The sequence below is a fragment of the Rosa rugosa genome, chromosome 1 (assembly GCF_958449725.1).
Source record: "Rosa rugosa chromosome 1, drRosRugo1.1, whole genome shotgun sequence".
NCBI classification, from domain to species: domain Eukaryota; kingdom Viridiplantae; phylum Streptophyta; class Magnoliopsida; order Rosales; family Rosaceae; genus Rosa; species Rosa rugosa.
This window is the reverse complement of record NC_084820.1, coordinates 21,898,187-21,917,349: the sequence shown is the minus strand read 5'-3', so window position 1 is coordinate 21,917,349 and position 19,163 is coordinate 21,898,187. Positions and strand designations below refer to the sequence as shown.

At 37.9% G+C, this 19,163-nt stretch overlaps 2 protein-coding genes across 4 annotated transcripts; both read left to right on the top strand.

Annotated features, from left to right (window-relative positions):
- The first annotated feature begins 4,590 nt into the window (after window positions 1–4,590).
- Window positions 4,591–11,452, top strand: LOC133723619 (uncharacterized). Its single transcript, XM_062150513.1, has 13 exons — window positions 4,591–4,971; window positions 6,089–6,404; window positions 6,499–6,711; window positions 7,691–7,783; window positions 7,866–7,979; window positions 8,066–8,464; window positions 8,621–8,878; window positions 9,038–9,279; window positions 9,726–9,896; window positions 9,971–10,102; window positions 10,189–10,258; window positions 10,337–10,432; window positions 10,946–11,452. Exons 2-13 carry the CDS (start codon window positions 6,105–6,107, stop codon window positions 11,033–11,035), a joined length of 2,178 nt encoding a protein of 725 aa, XP_062006497.1. The 5' UTR covers window positions 4,591–4,971; window positions 6,089–6,104; the 3' UTR covers window positions 11,036–11,452.
- Window positions 11,453–12,596: 1,144 nt separating this feature from the next.
- LOC133723600 (bifunctional riboflavin biosynthesis protein RIBA 1, chloroplastic-like) lies at window positions 12,597–18,205 on the top strand. 3 transcript variants are annotated; one of them, XM_062150496.1, is made up of 8 exons: window positions 12,597–12,878; window positions 13,270–13,600; window positions 13,718–13,933; window positions 14,335–14,657; window positions 15,139–15,268; window positions 16,722–17,018; window positions 17,573–17,876; window positions 17,965–18,205. In XM_062150496.1, the coding sequence occupies exons 1-7, from the start codon at window positions 12,829–12,831 to the stop codon at window positions 17,837–17,839; spliced, it is 1,614 nt and encodes a 537-aa protein (XP_062006480.1). In that variant the 5' UTR covers window positions 12,597–12,828; the 3' UTR covers window positions 17,840–17,876; window positions 17,965–18,205. The 3 variants fall into 3 exon arrangements, with proteins under 3 accessions (XP_062006480.1, XP_062006487.1, XP_062006472.1); XM_062150503.1 differs by having other exon boundaries at window positions 13,273–13,600; window positions 17,573–18,205; XM_062150488.1 differs by having other exon boundaries at window positions 17,573–18,205.
- The last annotated feature ends 958 nt before the right edge of the window (window positions 18,206–19,163 follow it).

The window sequence follows — 19,163 nt, the reverse complement described above, 5'->3', positions numbered from 1 at the left end:
AGCAACTCCTCTCCCCATCCTTCTCTTTCTCTTAGCGGTGATCACACTCCTAGTCCTAGTCTTCTCAGAAGCCGACTTTCAGTGCCACCAAACCCTCTGTCAACGTGCTTCGGTCCTAGTCTCCTCGGGAGCCGACGGTAGTGCCGCGACCACAACGGTTACAGAACCAACCAAGCAAGGGTAACGCCCTAGCAACCCAGCCAAGCTAAAGTCACGCTTTAGCAAAATCTCAATACTTCCCGGTGATGTCGCTCTGCTCGATCTACAATATTGAGTATCCATTGTGTTAACAAGAAGAAACTTCAGCAAAGTCCTCACCACGAGGCACAAAGAATCCCACGACGAGGTTGGTGCTCTCCTCGTCTACAATCGCTTGATAGAAGTCAGGTCAAGGGACACCCCCGACGACTGCACCCGAACGGTGCTGGCACGCCCGCGCAAGAAAAGAGACTGTTGACCAGCTGCAGTTAAATTGGAGCCAAACATTTTGGCACGCCCAGTGGGACAAGGTTAGAATTTTTTTTCTCTTGAAGACATTCAACCACCGGGCTTCAAAACAAACATTTTGGCACGCCCAGTGGTACTACACTAGAGTCTTTTTGCATTTGTTCGCCATCATTGAGATGGTAGGGGAAAATCTTTACCAAAAGAAATTCCTAAAGTAAATAGATGGTCAATGTTGCCACCACTGGCGATACTGCCATTAATGATGAGTTTATGCCTATTCCCATCCCAGAGGGGGCAAGCATTGATGAACAGCTCGCGATCATCATGGCCAACATCGAGAGGAATAAAGAAAAGCAAGCCAGGGACATGGCCATTTTGATCGCAAAAACAAAGCAGAGGTTTCGCGATTGGGACCTAGAAATTGAGCAGAACGCTCGAGAAGAGGTCGTTTATGAGACTAACTTGCCTATAGGTGGCAATCAACCTAAGGGTCTCACTGGTGAGTCACAGCCTTACACAGAGGCTGTGCATGGAAAATGTCATCAACAAGATTGTTCTTCTGACAATACAATTGTCGCTGAACAAATATCTGATTTCTCCACTGATCAAGCTAAATACGTGGCTACTGATCAGATGCATGGGGGGCAAGATGGAGCCCATGTTCATTCTGTTGATCACCAAAAGGAATTTCTTAAAAATTCTGATAGCCAAGCGGTGATTAAATATGATCTAGGCGACCTAATTGTTGTTTTTGAGGCTCTTGATCATGAGAATTCAAACCAACAAGTGGTCGTCTATAATGGCCAATCTGTGGCTAATTCTATGCCAACAAAGATACTTGGGGGGCAAGATTGCTCCTCCTACGAGCCAAATTGCTTCCAATTATTCGACGAGAAGTATCTTTGTTCTTTTCCTACAAGCTCTCACAGGAGGGATTTTTACCCTACAAATTTTGATACATCAGAGCTTGGAATGAAGCATAGATGGCCTCCCCCGTGGCCTTCTGGAGGTTAGCCAAATATAGTGCTGCTAACTTCTTTCTTTGTTTTTAAATTTCCTGTCAATTTTGGCTCCACATTTTTATTTTCGTCATCTGTGAATCATAACGGAATAGGTGAAGTCTCTTTTGTTAATATTGGCCTAAACTCCTTATTGGTGCCTAGTTCAGGTCCTTTAAGGTTAAGGGCGGCTTTTATTAACACTTGTTGAACTGTCTTCACACTTATGACCTTTCTCATCTTAGTAAGTATAGCCTATGTGAATTGGTGTCTAGAAAGGGGACAACGTTCATGACAGGTTCTTGAATCCAGAAGTGCGTGAAAATGGGCCTAAACCACTATGTGGGAGTAGCTCATGCCAAAATGGATTCTGCCTCTCTTGTTCGCCCTCCCCCACCTGGTCATTTCAGTAAGGTTGCCCAAAGGATTTGAAAGAAAATTTGTGTCTAGACGACTATACTTGGGCCGCATGTCTAAACCTTGATTCACAATGTCTTATTAAAAAAAAAAAAAAAAAAAAAAATACAAAAATACAAAAATACAAAAAGAGTTTCAAATTTGTGCGTCGCGGAGGATGCAAAAAATTGTGTTCTTGCCTAATAGTGGCTGGAACTTGCTAATATACTTAATAGGCCATTGGTATTGGTCTGGGCACATATACAAGAGGCATTTAATATGCCTAGTATGGTATTAGCAGTGGAGGAGGTCAAATCAATATTTTTGCCAATAATTGTGGCGAAAGCTGGGTTGCGAATTGTTGGCAGCGAAGTGGTTTTAATTACATGGCCTCGCAAAGGATGGTTCGCGAAGGAAGACTGGCGATTAATATATGTATGCTCACTATATATAATTAAGAGGGAGAGAGGCTACTGTTCAAGTAATTTTAGTCAAGCCAATACAAGTGGCTTTGGAGCAACGACATTATAAGAGGAGTGCTGATTCAAGACCTCTTCAGTCAAGACGAGGACCTTTGACTTCGAGGTCTGGGGGGCAATGTTTGGACCCAAAATGAACATTTTGGCCTGACAAGGCGTGTCTTGGAGAAATTGAGCCAATGTTAGTGGCTCAAGCTATATATTGTCGACAAGCTCGAAATATATATTTAGAGGCTAAATAAAGCCTACTATGGAAGTATGACAAGTCAACTTTAGCATATTTTCCTACTTCGGCTAGGAAAAAACCGAGCTAGACAAGGAAGGAGGGGTGGCAGACTAACCAAATGAAATCTAAATGTGCTGAAACTTTCCAGATCCATTCTAGACAGCCCAATGATCATTTCTTATGAAGAGTGCAAGAGTTTTTTTTTGAGTGGAAGACCTTCAAACAATCAGCCCAATTTTCTACAGAAGCAAAACTGGAAAACTGGACCTGTAAGAGGTCCAGCAGCATTTTCGGCCCAACCACATGGAATAAAAATCTGAAATTTTACCAGGGTGATCTACACTCATAGTGGAACATTTTTTATGAAGAAGTCGAAAGCTCATTCTGAAGTCTTGTTGGAGAAATAATTGAAGGAATAAAGGGCCAGAAACTGACCTAAAACCAGCTCAATATTCACATGTTCATGTTTCCTACCCACATGAAGAAAGCTAGATGCTTTTCTTCTTTTCCTTGGATATATTTTTCAAGACAATCTCTTTAATAGATCATCATCACTTTCATGTTGTTGCACCTTCATGCCTTGCTTTCATTTCATCATTTCTCTATCTTTTCCATATTTTACAAATCACTTTCATATTCCACTTTCATTATTTTTCTTCCACTCATCATTTCACTCTTCTTTTTCTTCCCTATATAAACACCTTCTCTTCTCATTCTAAAACACACATTCACATTCAACAACAACATCTCTAAGATGATCTAAGTTCTCTCTAGAACAAACCTCTCTAAGAGCAACTCCTCTCCCTCTCCTTCTCTTTCTCTTAGCAGTGATCACACTCCTAGTCCTAGTCTTCTCAGAAGCCGACTTTCAGTGCCACCAAACCCTCTGTCAACGTGCTTCGGTCCTAGTCTCCTCGGGAGCCGACGGTAGTGCCGCGACCACAACGGTTACAGAACCAACCAAGCAAGGGTAACGCCCTAGCAACCCAGCCAAGCTAAAGTCACGCTTTAGCAAGATCTCAATACTTCCCGGTGATGTCGCTCTGCTCGATCTACAATATTGAGTATCGATTGTGTTAACAAGAAGAAACTTCAGCAAAGTCCTCACCACGAGGCACAAAGAATCCCACGACGAGGTTGGTGCTCTCCTCGTCTACAATCGCTTGATAGAAGTTAGGTCAAGGGACACCCCCGATGACTGCACCCGAACGGTGCTGGCACGCCCGCGCAAGAAAAGAGACTGTTGACCAGCTGCAGTTAAATTGGAGCCAAACAATATGATCAAAAGATTAGATACAATATCTTTAATGGTGCGTTTGGATGAGAAAATTATGAAATCCGTAGGAATTTATAAATGATGGAATCTTTAACTCCATCAATCTAAAATTCCATTAATTGCAATTTCTATTGTTTGGTTGTATCTATTTAGGATTTGAAATATGTAATTAATTAAGAAAGTTTAAAATAAATAAAAAAATAAAATAGAAAAAAACCTTGTTTTGGAAATGAAAATTGAATACTGCAAAGGAATTCGTAAATGACACCTATTTTGGTGGAAATTGAAGTGGGGAATTTAAATAATGAATTCATTCGTTTTTTTCCACAGAGAAATTTAAAATTTCCAATCTGATAATGCAAAACGAGGGAATTAGCTTGTAAGAATTATGAAATCCTCACTTTCAATTAAATTCCATCATTTTTTCCCTCATCCAAACACATTAGTTAAAAATTGTTGTCAATAGTGAAAAAGATGCTAGCGAAGTGAAGCCACTGCGTAAATTTACGTAATGTGATCGAATTTGAACGCTCTCAAATAAAGTTTAGACACGATTATTGCAGCGATGAAGTAAATTAGTGGATTGCAAGTTTAAAGTAACGGTTGAGGTTGCAGATCAAAAATCAGTCAACCTAATTATTGATTTTGATTGTGATTTTTAAAACTACAACTAAATGGGTTGGTTTGGTATCCGATTTCGACCTAAACACCGGTCCGACCAGCACCGGCCGGTCTCTAGCAGAAAAAACTTTAGGCAACCTTTTAGTAGCACCATTACAGAAGTTTCGTCATTTTCATAGCTTAGCATCCAATTTGACACATTGGACCAAAATTATAGGCAACACCAAATAGACAGCGCCATTTTCACAACGTACTTTCACAGGGGGATATTTTCAAATCCCATCATCTTTAGAATTTAGCGTAGTAAATGTGAAAATAACAACGCTTCACTGTTTCTTCTTCGCTTTCCCACTTTCCGACCCAAAAGCCCTAACTTTCCCGCTCTCTCTTTCCTTGCTCAGTCAACTCCAGCCGTTTCGAGCTTTGATCGCTGAGGGCTTTCGACCACCATTGAACCTATTAGCTGTTGACCCATTACTCCGGCCACCGGAGCATTTCCGTTGTGAGAAATCTCAGCCAAAGTGTCAGGTATACTTGATCCCACTTCAATATTTACAGGGCTAAATTCTAATTCCATGCATTTACTGATATGGGTTTTTTTCTATTCTCATTTTTAGACCAAGAGAACCCATTTTTCTGTATAAAGAATTGATCTTGATTTTGTGTCTGTTCATTTTGGGTATCATCTGAACTTGGGATTTTACTCTTTGGACACTTCTTTGTTAAATGTGTATGGATGAGATTTGAACAGTGTGGGATTTGGGTTTTAGATATGTGTTGTTGTTTAGTCTCCTTAATGTCTGTCTTGTTCTGGAGAAGGTTTATAAAAGTTGGCCTCTTTCAAGGGGTTGGAGAAGGTTTATAAAGTTAACCTCTTTCAAGGGGTGGTAAAGTAATTGGAAGTTTGTATGTTTGCCTCATTTGAATTGGTGGTTTATAGAGTGGCCTTATTTTTAAGCTGTGAGTTTTTACAGTCATTATGTCAAAAATGAATGGTGGCTTGAGATTATTTTCATTTTTCCAGCTTTACAGTAGAATCGATAACATAGATAATCGATGGCCTTTCTGACTCCAAAAATTAATATATATCTTCATATGGAGTGAGTTGATTGTTACTTGCTTATGGATTTCATAGGTTTTATCAAATGAATTATTTCTTAATGATTCTTGCATGAATGTGATATCTAACTTAAGAGAACATCTTTCCATACCATGTTTAGACCATACAGTATATGCTTGGTTCTAGAGATATATTACTCAATCAGAACACAGAGACAAGTAACTCTGAAGCTTTTTTCACAACTAATTCCATTCCAGAGGCGGTCCTTTGACTCCTTTCCAATCTTCCAATGATTTATCGCCTACCATAAATTTCAAGACAAGATACACTTTAAGTGCCTAACATCCTTAAATTTTACATCACGAGCCTAAGGATATCAGAGTGTCCTTACAGCATGGTTATTTCCTGGCTGTAAAATTATTAAAATAAAGCAATTATTTCCCACTAAGATTCTCAAATAACATAGGAGTAATAACTTTGTTTTATTTAGGTGTTATAATTCAATGATAACATCTGTATTCTTAATAACTTATGCATGCCTGCATGTAACACATCACTGAGATCAACCATTGTTGAGTTTTGCAGCTTGGAGAATTCAGGGATGGGTTTACCAAAAACCAAGAATGCCTCTGCTTCGGAGGGGACTGATGACAATATTACTGCCTCAATCGGGCTAAAAAGGAAACGTGGAAGAACAAGTATGGATCGCATAGTGAACCGAGCACTTAGAGGTAAGAAATCAGTAGTTGAGTTTAACCCAAAGGGCTTACCATTTGGGAAGGCAGCAGCAGAGATGGCTTCTTACATAGGGGTGATTGTGCGTACCACGGTTCCCATCATTGTTGAGAGCTGGCCTAAGGTGGAGAAGGATCTGAAAAATGAAATTTGGAAATCCGTAGAGGTATATTTGACTCAAGTTTGTGCTCTTGTACTGTTCACAAATTTTCACTTCGTTATTAACTAATAGCTCACCTCATGACATTTTACTATTTTAGATGGCATTCGTCTTAGCTCCTAGATGCAGAAAAATGGTCTTGTCATCTGCAGCCAATAAGTGGAGGCAATTCAAGTCAGAATTGACAACAAAATACGTACTGCCATATAAAGATCAGCCTGATGCTTTAAAAGACCCACCAGAAGAATATGATTTCATTAAGCAACAAGATTGGGAACAATTCGTAAAGAGTCGCTTAACCACAGATTTTCAGGTACAATGAGGGACTTTTATCCGTTCCTAGCCTTTTTTTTTTTGAAGTGTATGAGAGTAACCGCTAAAGGAAGAGCTCCGGACTGATTCCATATACATTTTGGGCTTCTTTTTCTTCCTTCCTTTGCATATCAAAAGTGTAAAACAACTTATGGAGGAAGAGGTCCAACCTAGCACTGCTCAGTGGCTAGCTCCTCTAGCAGTGCATAATATAACTTTTTTCATTTACTTACCAACTGGGCCTATGTACAGCCCAGCAAGAGGACTTAATTCTGCTCAGTTTCATACTGTGTCAAAGCAGTAATACAGCTGGTCCACCCTAACACTAATACAGCTGGTCTTCCTTCTGGAGTATATCCTGTTTATGTGCGTTATGTATTTGTTAATTTGTCTTAAATCCTCAGATTAAGATAGCTCTCAATTTGCTGTATTCTTCTCTGTCAAAGCACCCATTAGCATTAGCATTATTATCATCTAAATTTTATTTTCTGGATTTCGTAGCACCAATTATCATCATCATATACATTAAATGATTGGATTGTAATCATCTAACTGTGTTTTTTAAGATTACATAGTGTAGCAGTCCCATAAATCAACTATCATGTATCCAAGTTAATTATCTTGCTAATGTCACCTCTGGAAGTGGTTCTTGGTCAATTTCTTACCAACAGAACTTTCAATTGACTGCTTGAACACTGCACACTTCCTAACTTTTCTTTATTATCCATGAAGAAATGTCAAATCTTATATGGAAAAATAAAAATAGAAGAATTTTGCTGAGCATCTCAAGTATATAAATGATAGGCAAGCGTGAATTTCTTATTGGTTAGGTTTAGTTTGCATTGCCTCACATAATGTTTATTGCAAGGTTGATGATATTCATTTCTCTGTTATAGAACCTAGGAGATGAAATTTAATACTCAGGATCTGTTGTTAAAAACCTAAAATTGTATCATCTATAATTTATGTGCCTATTGTAGAAACTCCACATGGAGCAGAAAGAGAGAAGGGGAAAGTTGCAGAATGCTCATAGAATGTCACGAAAGGGATATGCTGGTTTAGAGGCAGAACTAGTAAGCTCATGTAATTCCAGCACTTTTATTCCCTACATTTCTATTTATCGAGCTCTAACCATATCTTTTACTTGGTTGGTAGAAAAAAACTATGAATGAAGATGAACTTGATCTAGCTGTCCTCTGGAAGAAAGGACGTGAGGACAAAAATGGGAATATCTCCCATGAGACTGTAGGGGAGCAGGCTGCAGAAATGGTAAGTATGCTTTATCTTGTATAATGTTTGTCTATGGAATTTATTTATCACTAGGAACTACTAACTGTGTATATTGCTTGTCGCAGGATACTTTAATGAACAATGAAGGGGATATTTCCAACTCTAACAGTGGATCAAGTGATGATGTCAGGTCAATGGGGTTGGGGACTCCAGAACATTCTAGTAGGGTTAGAGGTGCAGGAGAGTCTCTCATGCCAAATGTTTCACCTCCTCAGTTGGAGCGGGAAAGTGTCATGGATGAGGTCAGAAAGATGATAGAGCAGCAAAGGTTATGGTTTGAAGCCAAGATTTCTTTGTTAGAGGCAAAGATCAGTGGTGATTGCCCAGCCACAAGTATCACACTTCCAACTCCTCTGCTTGCCAAGCCTTCAAAGAAGGGCAGGTGTTCTGGGAAGACAAACGTTGAGGATAATGAAATTGATTCGGAAGCTTTCTCATTTGTGGGCAGAAGAGAATTCATGAAGGTAAAAATTTGAAACATAATTGTTCATGGCTTAACTTAAAGCATTGTTGTATCATATGGAATGTTTGTGTTGGGGCTTTTAGTTGGATTGGATATTTGCATTAAGTTTCTGTGTCACTCTGTGGTTTTATTTATTCATTTAATTTTTTTGTTTCAGGGAAAATCTTGCAAGTTGGCTGTTGGATCAATCAACAATGTTGTTTCCCATGGTACAATAATTGAAATGGATGTGGCGAACCACACAGTCCATGGTGTGCCTTTGGGAGAGGGCAATATACGTGTTGCTATTGATACTGCCCTAGATGAACAAGCGCTGCTTCCCATACCAGTTACAGGGGAATTAGCAACTGTTGGGCAAGCTGTAGGCTCTCATGTGGCTTGGCCGAAACATCTTGTTAAGTTGATGAATGAAGAGGTAAAAAACCATGATATAAGATGTCATTCTCCAACGATGGTATTTCATTTTATTTTGTACTTACCTTCAAAATTTATTGTTTATTAATTTAGCTCGGGTATGGATAATCTTTTTCTCTGATCTCATATAAATCTTCTTTTTGTGTTGCCAAAACCATAGGAACGTGGAAATTCTTCTATAAAACCTCGAGATTTACCCAATCAAGATGTGATCCTGCCCAAGTCCCTCAAGCTCCTATACCGTTATGCTGAGCGTGCCATGACGGATGGTGAGCCTATCAGTGTCTTTATGGAAGAAGCCGTATTTGGTATTGCCAAGACTCTCAACATTTTCAAAGAAGATGTTATGCAATTTATGGAAATGAAGGAAATGCCCCCTAGGTGCATAACAGTGTACATGAGGTAAGCTCATAATGCTTATGACAGTTTATCAGTTAATCTAAATAAGTAAATAGTATCTCTGTTTTGGTTATTTATTTATTATTGACAATACTATGGACACCTAAGTTTCGTTCATTATTTGGCACCTCCATATGCTCTACACTTCTGCTCTACTCTAAAATGGAATTGCCAAAACATGTTGGGGTTGCCCAACAATGTGATCCCTTTTGCTTCTTATAATTTAAATCCCTCTCAAGAAGGGCCTTGATATAAGGCCTGTCTGTGTGTTTTTGTTGGAATTGAATAAAACTTCTTGCTCTTGTCTACTTAATTTGGGACAAGTAGACAGTCACATCCTTGAAATTATACGGGCTGCGAGGAATTATATATGATTTGTAAACGAAATATGGAATACGATTTGAGAATGCCTAGTGAAAATCATCTTTACGTAGATATGTTTTCTGTAGGCACCTCTATGATATGCTAAAGCAGTCCAACATGGCCAATATGGTTGGTTTGATGGACCCTTCAAGCATATCAGTTGGGGAAGGCAATTCTGACCACAAATCACAGGTGCTCGCAACCCGGTTGCAGCAAGGGTCTGCTGACCAAATACTTTTGGTACCTTACAATTCTGGGTAAGTATTATGCCAACCAAGCAAATATGTTCTGTTTGCATCACTATTGCTAAATAAACTTGTGCATGTTGTAGTTATCATTGGATGCTGACCATCATCAGTGAAGACAAAGAAGTATGCTACTTCATGGACCCTCTTCAACGCTATTTCATGGACCCTCTCCGAAGAAGCATGCGTGAGGAAGAATGGAAATATGTTGTAAACAAGTAAGTTCCTCTTCTCACTTATTTAGAAAGAAACTATTATAGTAATTTTGATAGACTATAACGTTACTATCTCTTTTGTGCTGAAGTGGGATTAGACAATTCAACATTGAAACGGGTAGGGGATTCCGAAAACAACCTCTATGGAAAGTATTGATGGTAAATGTCCCTTTACTTAATAAGAATTTAAGATTTATTGAAGGTAATGAATTGTCACACTTATCTCCTTGTCTGCAGGGTCCTAAACAACCCTCGAATATGGAGTGTGGGTATTATGTGATGAGATATATGAAAGAAATCATAGAAGGTCATGACCTTTCCTTTGCAACAAAGGTAAAGTTAACAGTTTTTGTTCTGTTGGGTTGTGAGTTGCACGGGTTCAACATGGTTTGTGTGCTTCTTTTTGTTAGAACATTTTAGTTCTTGTTTTGGATTCTTATTGCCTTTTCTGGTGTACATCATCAGAGGTGAATTGCTAGTCATATGCTATATAAATAGCTACTTGGACGTAGAGATTAAATTTGATTATTTATCAACTATGTAATTTCCTCGACTCATTTCAAACCTTCCAGCTTTGTATCAATTGCCCTGCAAGTTTTGGCTCCCCTTGGTCAAATTGAATTCCTTGTAATTTTCTTAAATAGTGGCTTGGTAAAGATCACATGATGGGGATCAATTGTGCTGTTAATTGCGTCCGTTGTTGTTCTGTTATGAGGCTGGTTATATATACAACTACTACCTGCTTTATTTATGTTGGATCTTAATGCTCTATCCAATTTGTTGTGCGTACATATATTTATATACAATATTTGTGATTTATATATTGGTGAATATTTTCTGAATCAGTGGGATGGGAGGAAACTAAATGCCTACACACAGACAGAACTGGATGAGGTGAGGTGCGAGTGGACGGACTTTGTCAGTAATTATGTGTAGATGCTTGGTCATTCGAATCAGCTGGAAATGATATATCTGCAAAGGATTATGGTATATATATTTTGGATCTATGAAGGGACAATCAACTAAATTTGATGTTCCTTTTGTGGAGATTAGGAATGCTCCCTTAATTTTGTTGTATGTGTTTGCAGTGACAATTCAGTGTTCCTTAGTTACATGTTGAAGGGTTAGGAGTGCTCCTCAAATTTTGTGTGATTTACATAGTATTTTCGAAGTATTTGTGAAATGTAAATTCTCATATTATTCATGTAAATGTAGTACTTCCTGGGAATGGAACCAATTTCATGGGATAAGGGAAAGAAATTCTTGTTTATGTTGGTGTTATGAACAAATGCAAGAGGACCAGTATCACTCAGCTTAATCAAGTATGGGACTAGTTCAGTCTTTGTTCAACAATTTTCACTCAAAATCCTTGTTGATGTGTTTTAACTTTTCAAGGCATTGTCTATTTGTTCGTCGATTCATTTGCAGAAACCTGATGTGTTTTCCCAGTAATCTGAAACGTTTATGTTTACTATTTTTCAACCATTTATTATTTATTTAAGAAATGAGGATTTTAGATCACTGTCTACTATTAACCTTAAATTGTTAAGTTAGAAGGATCTTAGTAGAACGTCTTGTCACAAAGTATATTCTAAAGCTTACAATTAGGGATGACAATGAGTCGTGTCAGGATGTGACCTATTACAAATCATATCATATTTGAGTTAGCCAACAGATTGATATACAGACAAAATGATATGAAAAAATTCAATCACTCTTGTATATTTCGTAGAAGAAAAGTAGAACAACATTAGCTCCATGGCTAATTCCAAGAAAGTTCCATTAGTAACGAATCATTCTCAATGTTTTTCTTGTGGTCAAAAGGACATTGATAAATTAATCCAAACATACGACTTATATGGGTTCATACTTCATAGAAAGAAAAGTAAAACAACATTAGCTCCATGGCTAATTCCAGGAAAGTTCCATTAGTAACGAGTCATTCTCAATGTTTTTCTTGTGGTCAAAAGGTCATTGATAAATCAATCCAAACATACGACTGATATGAGTTCGTGAAAATTTCATTAATAAGCTTATGTGCCAAATATGTTTAAGTGTGACACGTGAACTCATTTTAACGGTAATTTGACAAAATTATTAATTTAGACTAAGTTTAGTAAAAATTGTCACCCCAAAAGAGCTATTAGCAAATTTTGTAACCACGAGTGACATTTTGAATGGCCACTCACTTCCATAGTTCCCTATCTTACATACGTGTTAAGTTTGAGTTGTATCAAGTATATTTTTTTCAAAGAATTTCATAATCTTACCTAAAAACCCATGTAACCATTTCTATACTAGACAAAGTTGTTGTTGGATCGCACGATCAACATGTTTATCCAACTTTTTAACGACAACGCACAATAATCTTAAACGGTGTGCCGACAACACACTATTTATTTAAACAAATAAATCAATAATTTGGTGGATCGGACGTGACACGGTGGTTACCGGCCCCACCTAATTGTTTCTCGATATAGGGGGTGGAATATTCAGACCAAGAAAGAAGGTGACGACTCGTATGGTGGCTGGTAGGATATCCTTTACGCGCACACAGAAAGGAGTTGAGGTTTTGGGCTGCCAACCTTACCCCCTGGGCGGCTGATCTGCTCAGCTCCGTGACCTCAGCGCTGACGCAGCCTCCTATGCTGCTATAACAGACTCGTCTTCTTCTTCTTCTTCTTCTTCTTCTTCTTTGGAGGTTTGGTGAAACAACACAGACGCAGCAAATGGCTTCTATCAACCTCTATTGCTCCCCAATGGCTCTCTTCCCTTCTCAGTAAGCCTTTTGTTTTTTTCTTTTCTGTTCTGATTTGATTTGGTTTGATTTGATTTGGTCTTGTTATACCCTGAGATTTTCGATGTCTCCATCTTTCGGAAACACTAGGAATGTCGATTGGATATGAATATGATAGAGATGAAATTGCGAATCTGAGAGATAGAGAGAGTTTCCGGATATGTGAGAATCCATGGTTGAGTGAAGAAATGGTTCTAAGATTGGGTATTTGAATCAAGAGCTATGGTTAATATGGATATGATATGTGAGAGTAACTATGTAATGTATTTTGTTTTTTGGTTAACTTTGTTGGTTATGATATTTTGCCCAAATTCAGAAAAGGAAAGAGTTGTTCAATGGTTATATAAATGACTAATGAATTCTTTACTTTCAGAAGGAACAATTGTTTATATCCCGGGACTTCGGTTAAGCCAAATGGGTGCGTATCTGATTTTGTTGCACCGAGTTTGACTCGGAAGTTGTGCTTTGGTTTGAGGGGTGATTTCCAGGCAAGGGCTATGGTGATATCTGGAGAAGATGATCTCCTGTCTCACACTAATGGGGTTGAAGCACAACCTGACGCATTGAGTTTTGGAACACTTGCAGCTGATATGGCTCCTCTTAGTAGCGGTTTCTCTTCTGATAACGATGAATACGATCTAGATTATCCTATTGAAGGATTTTCTTCCATTGCGGAGGCCATTGAAGATATTCGTCGAGGCAAGGTTTGTCATCTTCTGAGTTAAAGTTTTATGCTTTTAATGGAAATATTACTCTCCTCTTCGTGCATTGCTTTTGGGAGTGGATAAGGTTACAGATGGTTAATTGAAAAAATGTTGCAGATGGTAATTGTTGTAGATGATGAAGATAGAGAAAACGAGGGAGATCTTATAATGGCAGCATCCTTGGCAACACCAGAAGCTATGGCTTTTATTGTCAAGCACGGAACCGGAATTGTTTGTGTGAGCATGAAAGGAGAAGACTTAGAAAGGTTACAACTTCCGTTGATGGTGACACAGAATGAAGAAAAACTTTGTACAGCATTCACTGTCTCAGTGGTACGTAGTGAGTTTTCCCAGATAAACTAAAGCAAGTTGCATATTGAGATAAGAGGGGAACACTGATCTGATCATGAGGCCTCTTGGTCCATGTCATTTTATAATTTTGGTTGAGTCATGCTACTGCATCCAGTTTCATTCTTAAAACCTAGGGAGAGAGTGAAAAGGGTATTGTAGATATGCGATATTTTGTTGCAAGTATTTTGCCTGACATAATCGAGGGGAAGTGGAGCTGAATAGAGTTGGTATTCTCAACCCTATCTTTTTCTTCCTGGGTAGTGAAGATAAATATGTCAATGTAGTTTGTAATAGAAGTTTTGATCTATATCTTTATGGTATTAATGTGTTCTGTGACTTATAATAACTATCATGGGTGACCTCAAATGATTTTGATTTCATAGGATGCAAAACATGGTACGACAACTGGTGTTTCAGCTCGTGATAGAGCTGCAACAGTCTTGGCCCTTGCATCAAGGGATTCAAAACCTGAAGACTTCAACCGACCAGGTCATATCTTTCCCCTAAAGTACAGGGAGGGAGGAGTTCTAAAAAGAGCTGGGCACACAGAAGCTTCAGTTGATCTCGCAATGTTGGCTGGGCTAGATCCGGTAGCAGTTTTGTGTGAAATTGTGGATGATGACGGTTCTATGGCTAGATTACCGAGGCTTCGTGAATTTGCAGAGGCAGAAAACTTGAAAATTATTTCTATTGCTGATTTGATAAGGTACTGTGAGTTCTCAGTTTTTTTTATTCTTTCCTTTTTTCCCAATATGAGTCTGAAGTGTAGTATATCTGTATATGTACTTACCAAATAAATCCGTACTGCTTGACGATCTTAAAGATGCTACAAAACTGTTTCTTTAGCTTTGATGAATGTCATTGCATATTTCTGAAACATCTAATGGGTTTTTCTGCAGTTTCTTGATTTGCTAAGTGTGATCTATTTATTTGCCATATTAAATGTACTGCCAAAAATGATTTTTTCTACTGCCTTAACTCAGTTAAGGATCATCCAAAGCCGTCAAGAAATCCTACCAGATTTTTTTAGGGGATGATATAATGTATGAAGTAATGAATAAATCTTACTATTTCTTCTTGGTATCCCTTTGCTATCATAGTGATTATCGAGGGTTCATGTTTGCCCTTTCCTTTGATTTAGTGGAAGAAATTATAATTCTGATATATTTATCAATTATAATTTTCAGATATAGGAGAAAAAGGGACAAGTTGGTGGAGCGGGCTGGAGCTGCACGGATACCCACAATGTGGGGGCCATTTGAAGCCTACTGTTATAGGTCATTGCTAGATGGGATTGAGCACATTGCTATGGTTAAAGTAAGCAAATCATTGTGCTAAAATGTTCTCCACTTCAAACTGTCTGACCTTTATGCAACAATAATAATATATAACAGTTGGCGTAATGGTCAGTTCATAAATTTGCAATGTCTCTGTTTTGGAGCTTTCTTTCTCTTCTCAAAAACAAAAAAGAAGAAGAGAGGAAGTACTAGCATAGCATTGACATTTTGTGTGCTTGACTTGTTCTTAGGATGACTTTTGGATATAAATTGCTAGGAAATCATTAGATGTGTCGTGTTTTTGTGGAAAATGCAGAAAATAGAAGAGCGGAAGTGAAAGGACTTTAAGGATAATGTTACTTTTCTTTTAGAGGCTATGTCAATTAATGATGAAGCTCATATCTCATTCTTTTGAGGCTTGCTTCATATTCTGGAATGTCACCCCTATGGTCTGTTCCCATTAGGGTTTGAATCCCCTGAAAGTGCCTGCAAAGCTGTTTGCTAGATTTTACTGTTGTTTAAAGATGGTAAGGTGCGCCAGGAGGCCCTAGTTCGAGCCTGGGTCCACCAGGCGGGTTTGTGTGATTTCTGAGTACAAAAGAACAGAACTTGAATTGGAATTTTAATAGACTTTGTAAGGGATTTTGATTATTTAGTGGTCAAAGTTTTGGATACTATAAGGATCCATTGCTTGTTATGGAATTTTTATCATTTAATGAACAAGCTTGCATAAGCCTTTATTAGTAGGGAGGTGCAAAGATTTTGAATGGTGAATGGTGGGTTCAAGGCTGTAATCGTAGTTAATTTTGTATAGTTGAGTCCTATTACAAATGGATGGTCTTTATTTACCAAGTTCACATTATGGTAAAACCAATTACATGCAATAGAATCTTTAATTATGCAATTTCTGTGGTTATTATTATGATTTTTTTCCTGAAGGTTTTGTCATTTAGCATTACGGACATTCACACAATTACCTATTATTTTATTGGATGGAAATGAGGAAACTATTTAATCAAGTAATCTAGCAGAAGAGTTGAAAGTAAGGTTTGGGTTCAGGCTCTGGGAGCTTTCTGTTTTGCCCCTTCTCAAAATTTGGCTAGTGTGCAATTTGTCAATTTTTGTTTTTTTGTTTTTCCTTTGTTGTAATGGGTTTTAGACTATGGCATATTGTTTTGATAACTTAGGATTAGGTCTCTGCATATCTCCTCTTCAATGTCTATTCTATCTTCATCTCTCCCCTTTCTTCTATGCTAATTACTCTACTTGTTCTACTTAAATTGATACAACAACAAGCTTTTCTGTACATCGATCTTCCATAGTTGGATTTAAATGTTTGCTTGCATTCTGTACCTCACTCACCTCACTTTCTTGTAATTACTTGGGAGATTCACTTGGTTGGGGTTGGCTGACAAACAAAACAAAATTTAGTGTTTGATGAATTGATCACTATTTATTACTTAAGTAACTAATTTTAGGCTTGACATGAACAGGGTGATATTGGAGATGGGCAAAATATACTTGTGAGAGTACATTCAGAGTGTCTCACCGGTGACATCTTTGGGTCGGCCAGATGTGATTGTGGAAACCAGCTGGCACTTGCTATGAAACAAATTGAAGCAGTGGGTAGGGGTGTTTTAGTGTATCTCCGTGGACATGAAGGTAGAGGAATTGGTTTAGGCCACAAGCTCCGAGCTTATAACCTGCAGGATGATGGGCGTGACACTGTTGAAGCCAACGAGGAGCTCGGACTACCTGTTGATTCTCGCGAGTATGGAATTGGTGCACAGGTACTGTATAACTTTTAAATCAGATCTCATTCTTATTGTTAATATCATCATGCAACTATCTACTTTTGTTATTGTATTGTCATGCGGCCATTAGTCTTGTGCACATGAACCTCTCTTTATTCTGAAATATAACAATCTTGGGTTAGGATATTGGAGAACTAGCATGATTGCAATCTAATTATATTTCATCAGATGTTGGGAATACAAAATGATAGGGATTCATCTCTAGGAAATGGGTTATACAGTTATAGTAACAAGTTCTATTTTATCTTTTAAATCGCATTAGAGTTCCTTTGGCTCATTAATGTTTGAAAATTTGGGTGTGGCAGGCTGTGCATCTTATCCTTCAGCTCCTTTTAATTGGTCATTTTTATGATGCTATAAGTTTCATTATTTTCTTTTCTAATCACATGTTGATATTTCTTTGTAGTCTTGGTTTGCACATTTGTAGAGCACTTAGACTGTAGTGCTGTAAGGCACTGGTTCCATATCTACCTCCTTGCTTTTTGCAAAGCAGATAGATTGGTATTTGAATATCTGATTGCTTATTGCAGATACTACGAGATCTAGGTGTTCGTACAATGAAGCTGATGACAAACAATCCTGCAAAGTATAGCGGGCTCAAAGGTTATGGTTTGGCCGTTGCTGGCAGGGTCCCGTTATTGACACCAATAACTATGGAGAACAAGAGATATTTGGAGACTAAACGAACAAAAATGGGGCATGTCTATGGCTCCAATCTCAATGGTCATGTAGATGGCACCAGTGATGAAATCAGTTCAAGCATTGGCAACCCATCTAATGGTGTCTCTGAGACATAAACAGGTCCATTTCAACCGCTGGAGCCTGTAGATTCAGGCGGGTAACTGAATGCCTCAGTTATTCAAATATATGACATAGCTTAAACGTTTATATGACATTTAAAAATGTGCTTAACGCCCTGTAGATTGATAGTCATTACATGAAGCTGCTGTGGCGCATTGGATATAAAGGCTGGATCGGATTAAATTATCATTGGTTGAGGATATGGGAATCCTAATTGGATTTTTTGGTAAACAAACATGAATTCTTTTTGTTTTGTTATTTTTTATCGTCAAATTTTGTATTTACAATATGACAGATAAGATTTAGAAGATGTGGAACAAGTCCTTTAAAAAAAAATAAAAAATCAGGCGTTTCAGTTTTAACTTTTCTGGTTCCAGGATTTTTGAAGGCTTGTGTTGTTATTCTCAATAATAAGTATGTTTGGTTACTTTTGTTGTGTACACTAATCTCTTGCATCACTATAGGAAGAAAGAACATCATGATCTTTATTGCATACACGTGAGGAGAACTACAGATGTTATAGTTATTGGAGACCCATCTCCAGCCATCTCCAGTTCGGTTTTTGAGTCTGTATCCATGTAGTAATAATGACCAACCCCCAAGCTATGAATGAACTGGTCAGTAGTCCCCTACCTTAACTTAAATGCATGCATGATGAATATGATGTTGGGGCATATATATTAGCTCAGATTATTGAAGATTGTACTTTTCGCCTGTTAGATCTTATAGTTATAGGAGACCCATCTCCATTTCGGTTTTTGAGTCTCTATCTATGTAGTAATAATGACCAACCCCAAGCTATGAATGAACTGGTCAGTATTCACCTACCTTAAATGCATGCATGATGAATATGATCTTATTGGGGCATAGATTGTACTCTTGCCTCTTGGTTATCAGTTTGCATTTGTAATTTAAACTAATAATTAAATTGAAGCAAAGCAATTAGCTAGAATTTAACTCACACAAGCCACCTTCTTTATTCTCTTTCACTTCCAACATATTTAACTCTGTCTAGCTCACATCATATATATATCATCATCATCTTTAATGCATGTGATGAACAATTGATTTGCATTGGGGTCACTATAGCTTGCAGCACATCATGCAGATGAGCATTAATGTGCATATTGTACATCTTTGTATCACAAATAATTAGTATTTCAGATTTCAATTTTGAAAGGAAAAATAAAAATGATGTATTGAGAATGAGCAATATATGAAGTATACGTATCACTTCCAATTCTATTTGTTATCTTCCATTTCCCTAACTATGAATGAACTAGTCGGTAATCACCTACCTTAAATTTAAGGGGTAAGTGG

Coding starts and splice junctions, on each gene's coding strand:
- LOC133723619 (XM_062150513.1), top strand. CDS start 6,105: ATGGGTTTACCAAAAACCAAGAATGCCTCTGCTTCGGAGGGGACTGAT. Junction 8,465..8,620: donor GCAGAAGAGAATTCATGAAG/GTAAAAATTTGA, acceptor TTTTTGTTTCAG/GGAAAATCTTGCAAGTTGGC. Junction 10,259..10,336: donor CTCTATGGAAAGTATTGATG/GTAAATGTCCCT, acceptor CCTTGTCTGCAG/GGTCCTAAACAACCCTCGAA.
- LOC133723600 (XM_062150496.1), top strand. CDS start 12,829: ATGGCTTCTATCAACCTCTATTGCTCCCCAATGGCTCTCTTCCCTTCT. Junction 13,934..14,334: donor CAGCATTCACTGTCTCAGTG/GTACGTAGTGAG, acceptor TTGATTTCATAG/GATGCAAAACATGGTACGAC. Junction 14,658..15,138: donor TCTATTGCTGATTTGATAAG/GTACTGTGAGTT, acceptor TATAATTTTCAG/ATATAGGAGAAAAAGGGACA.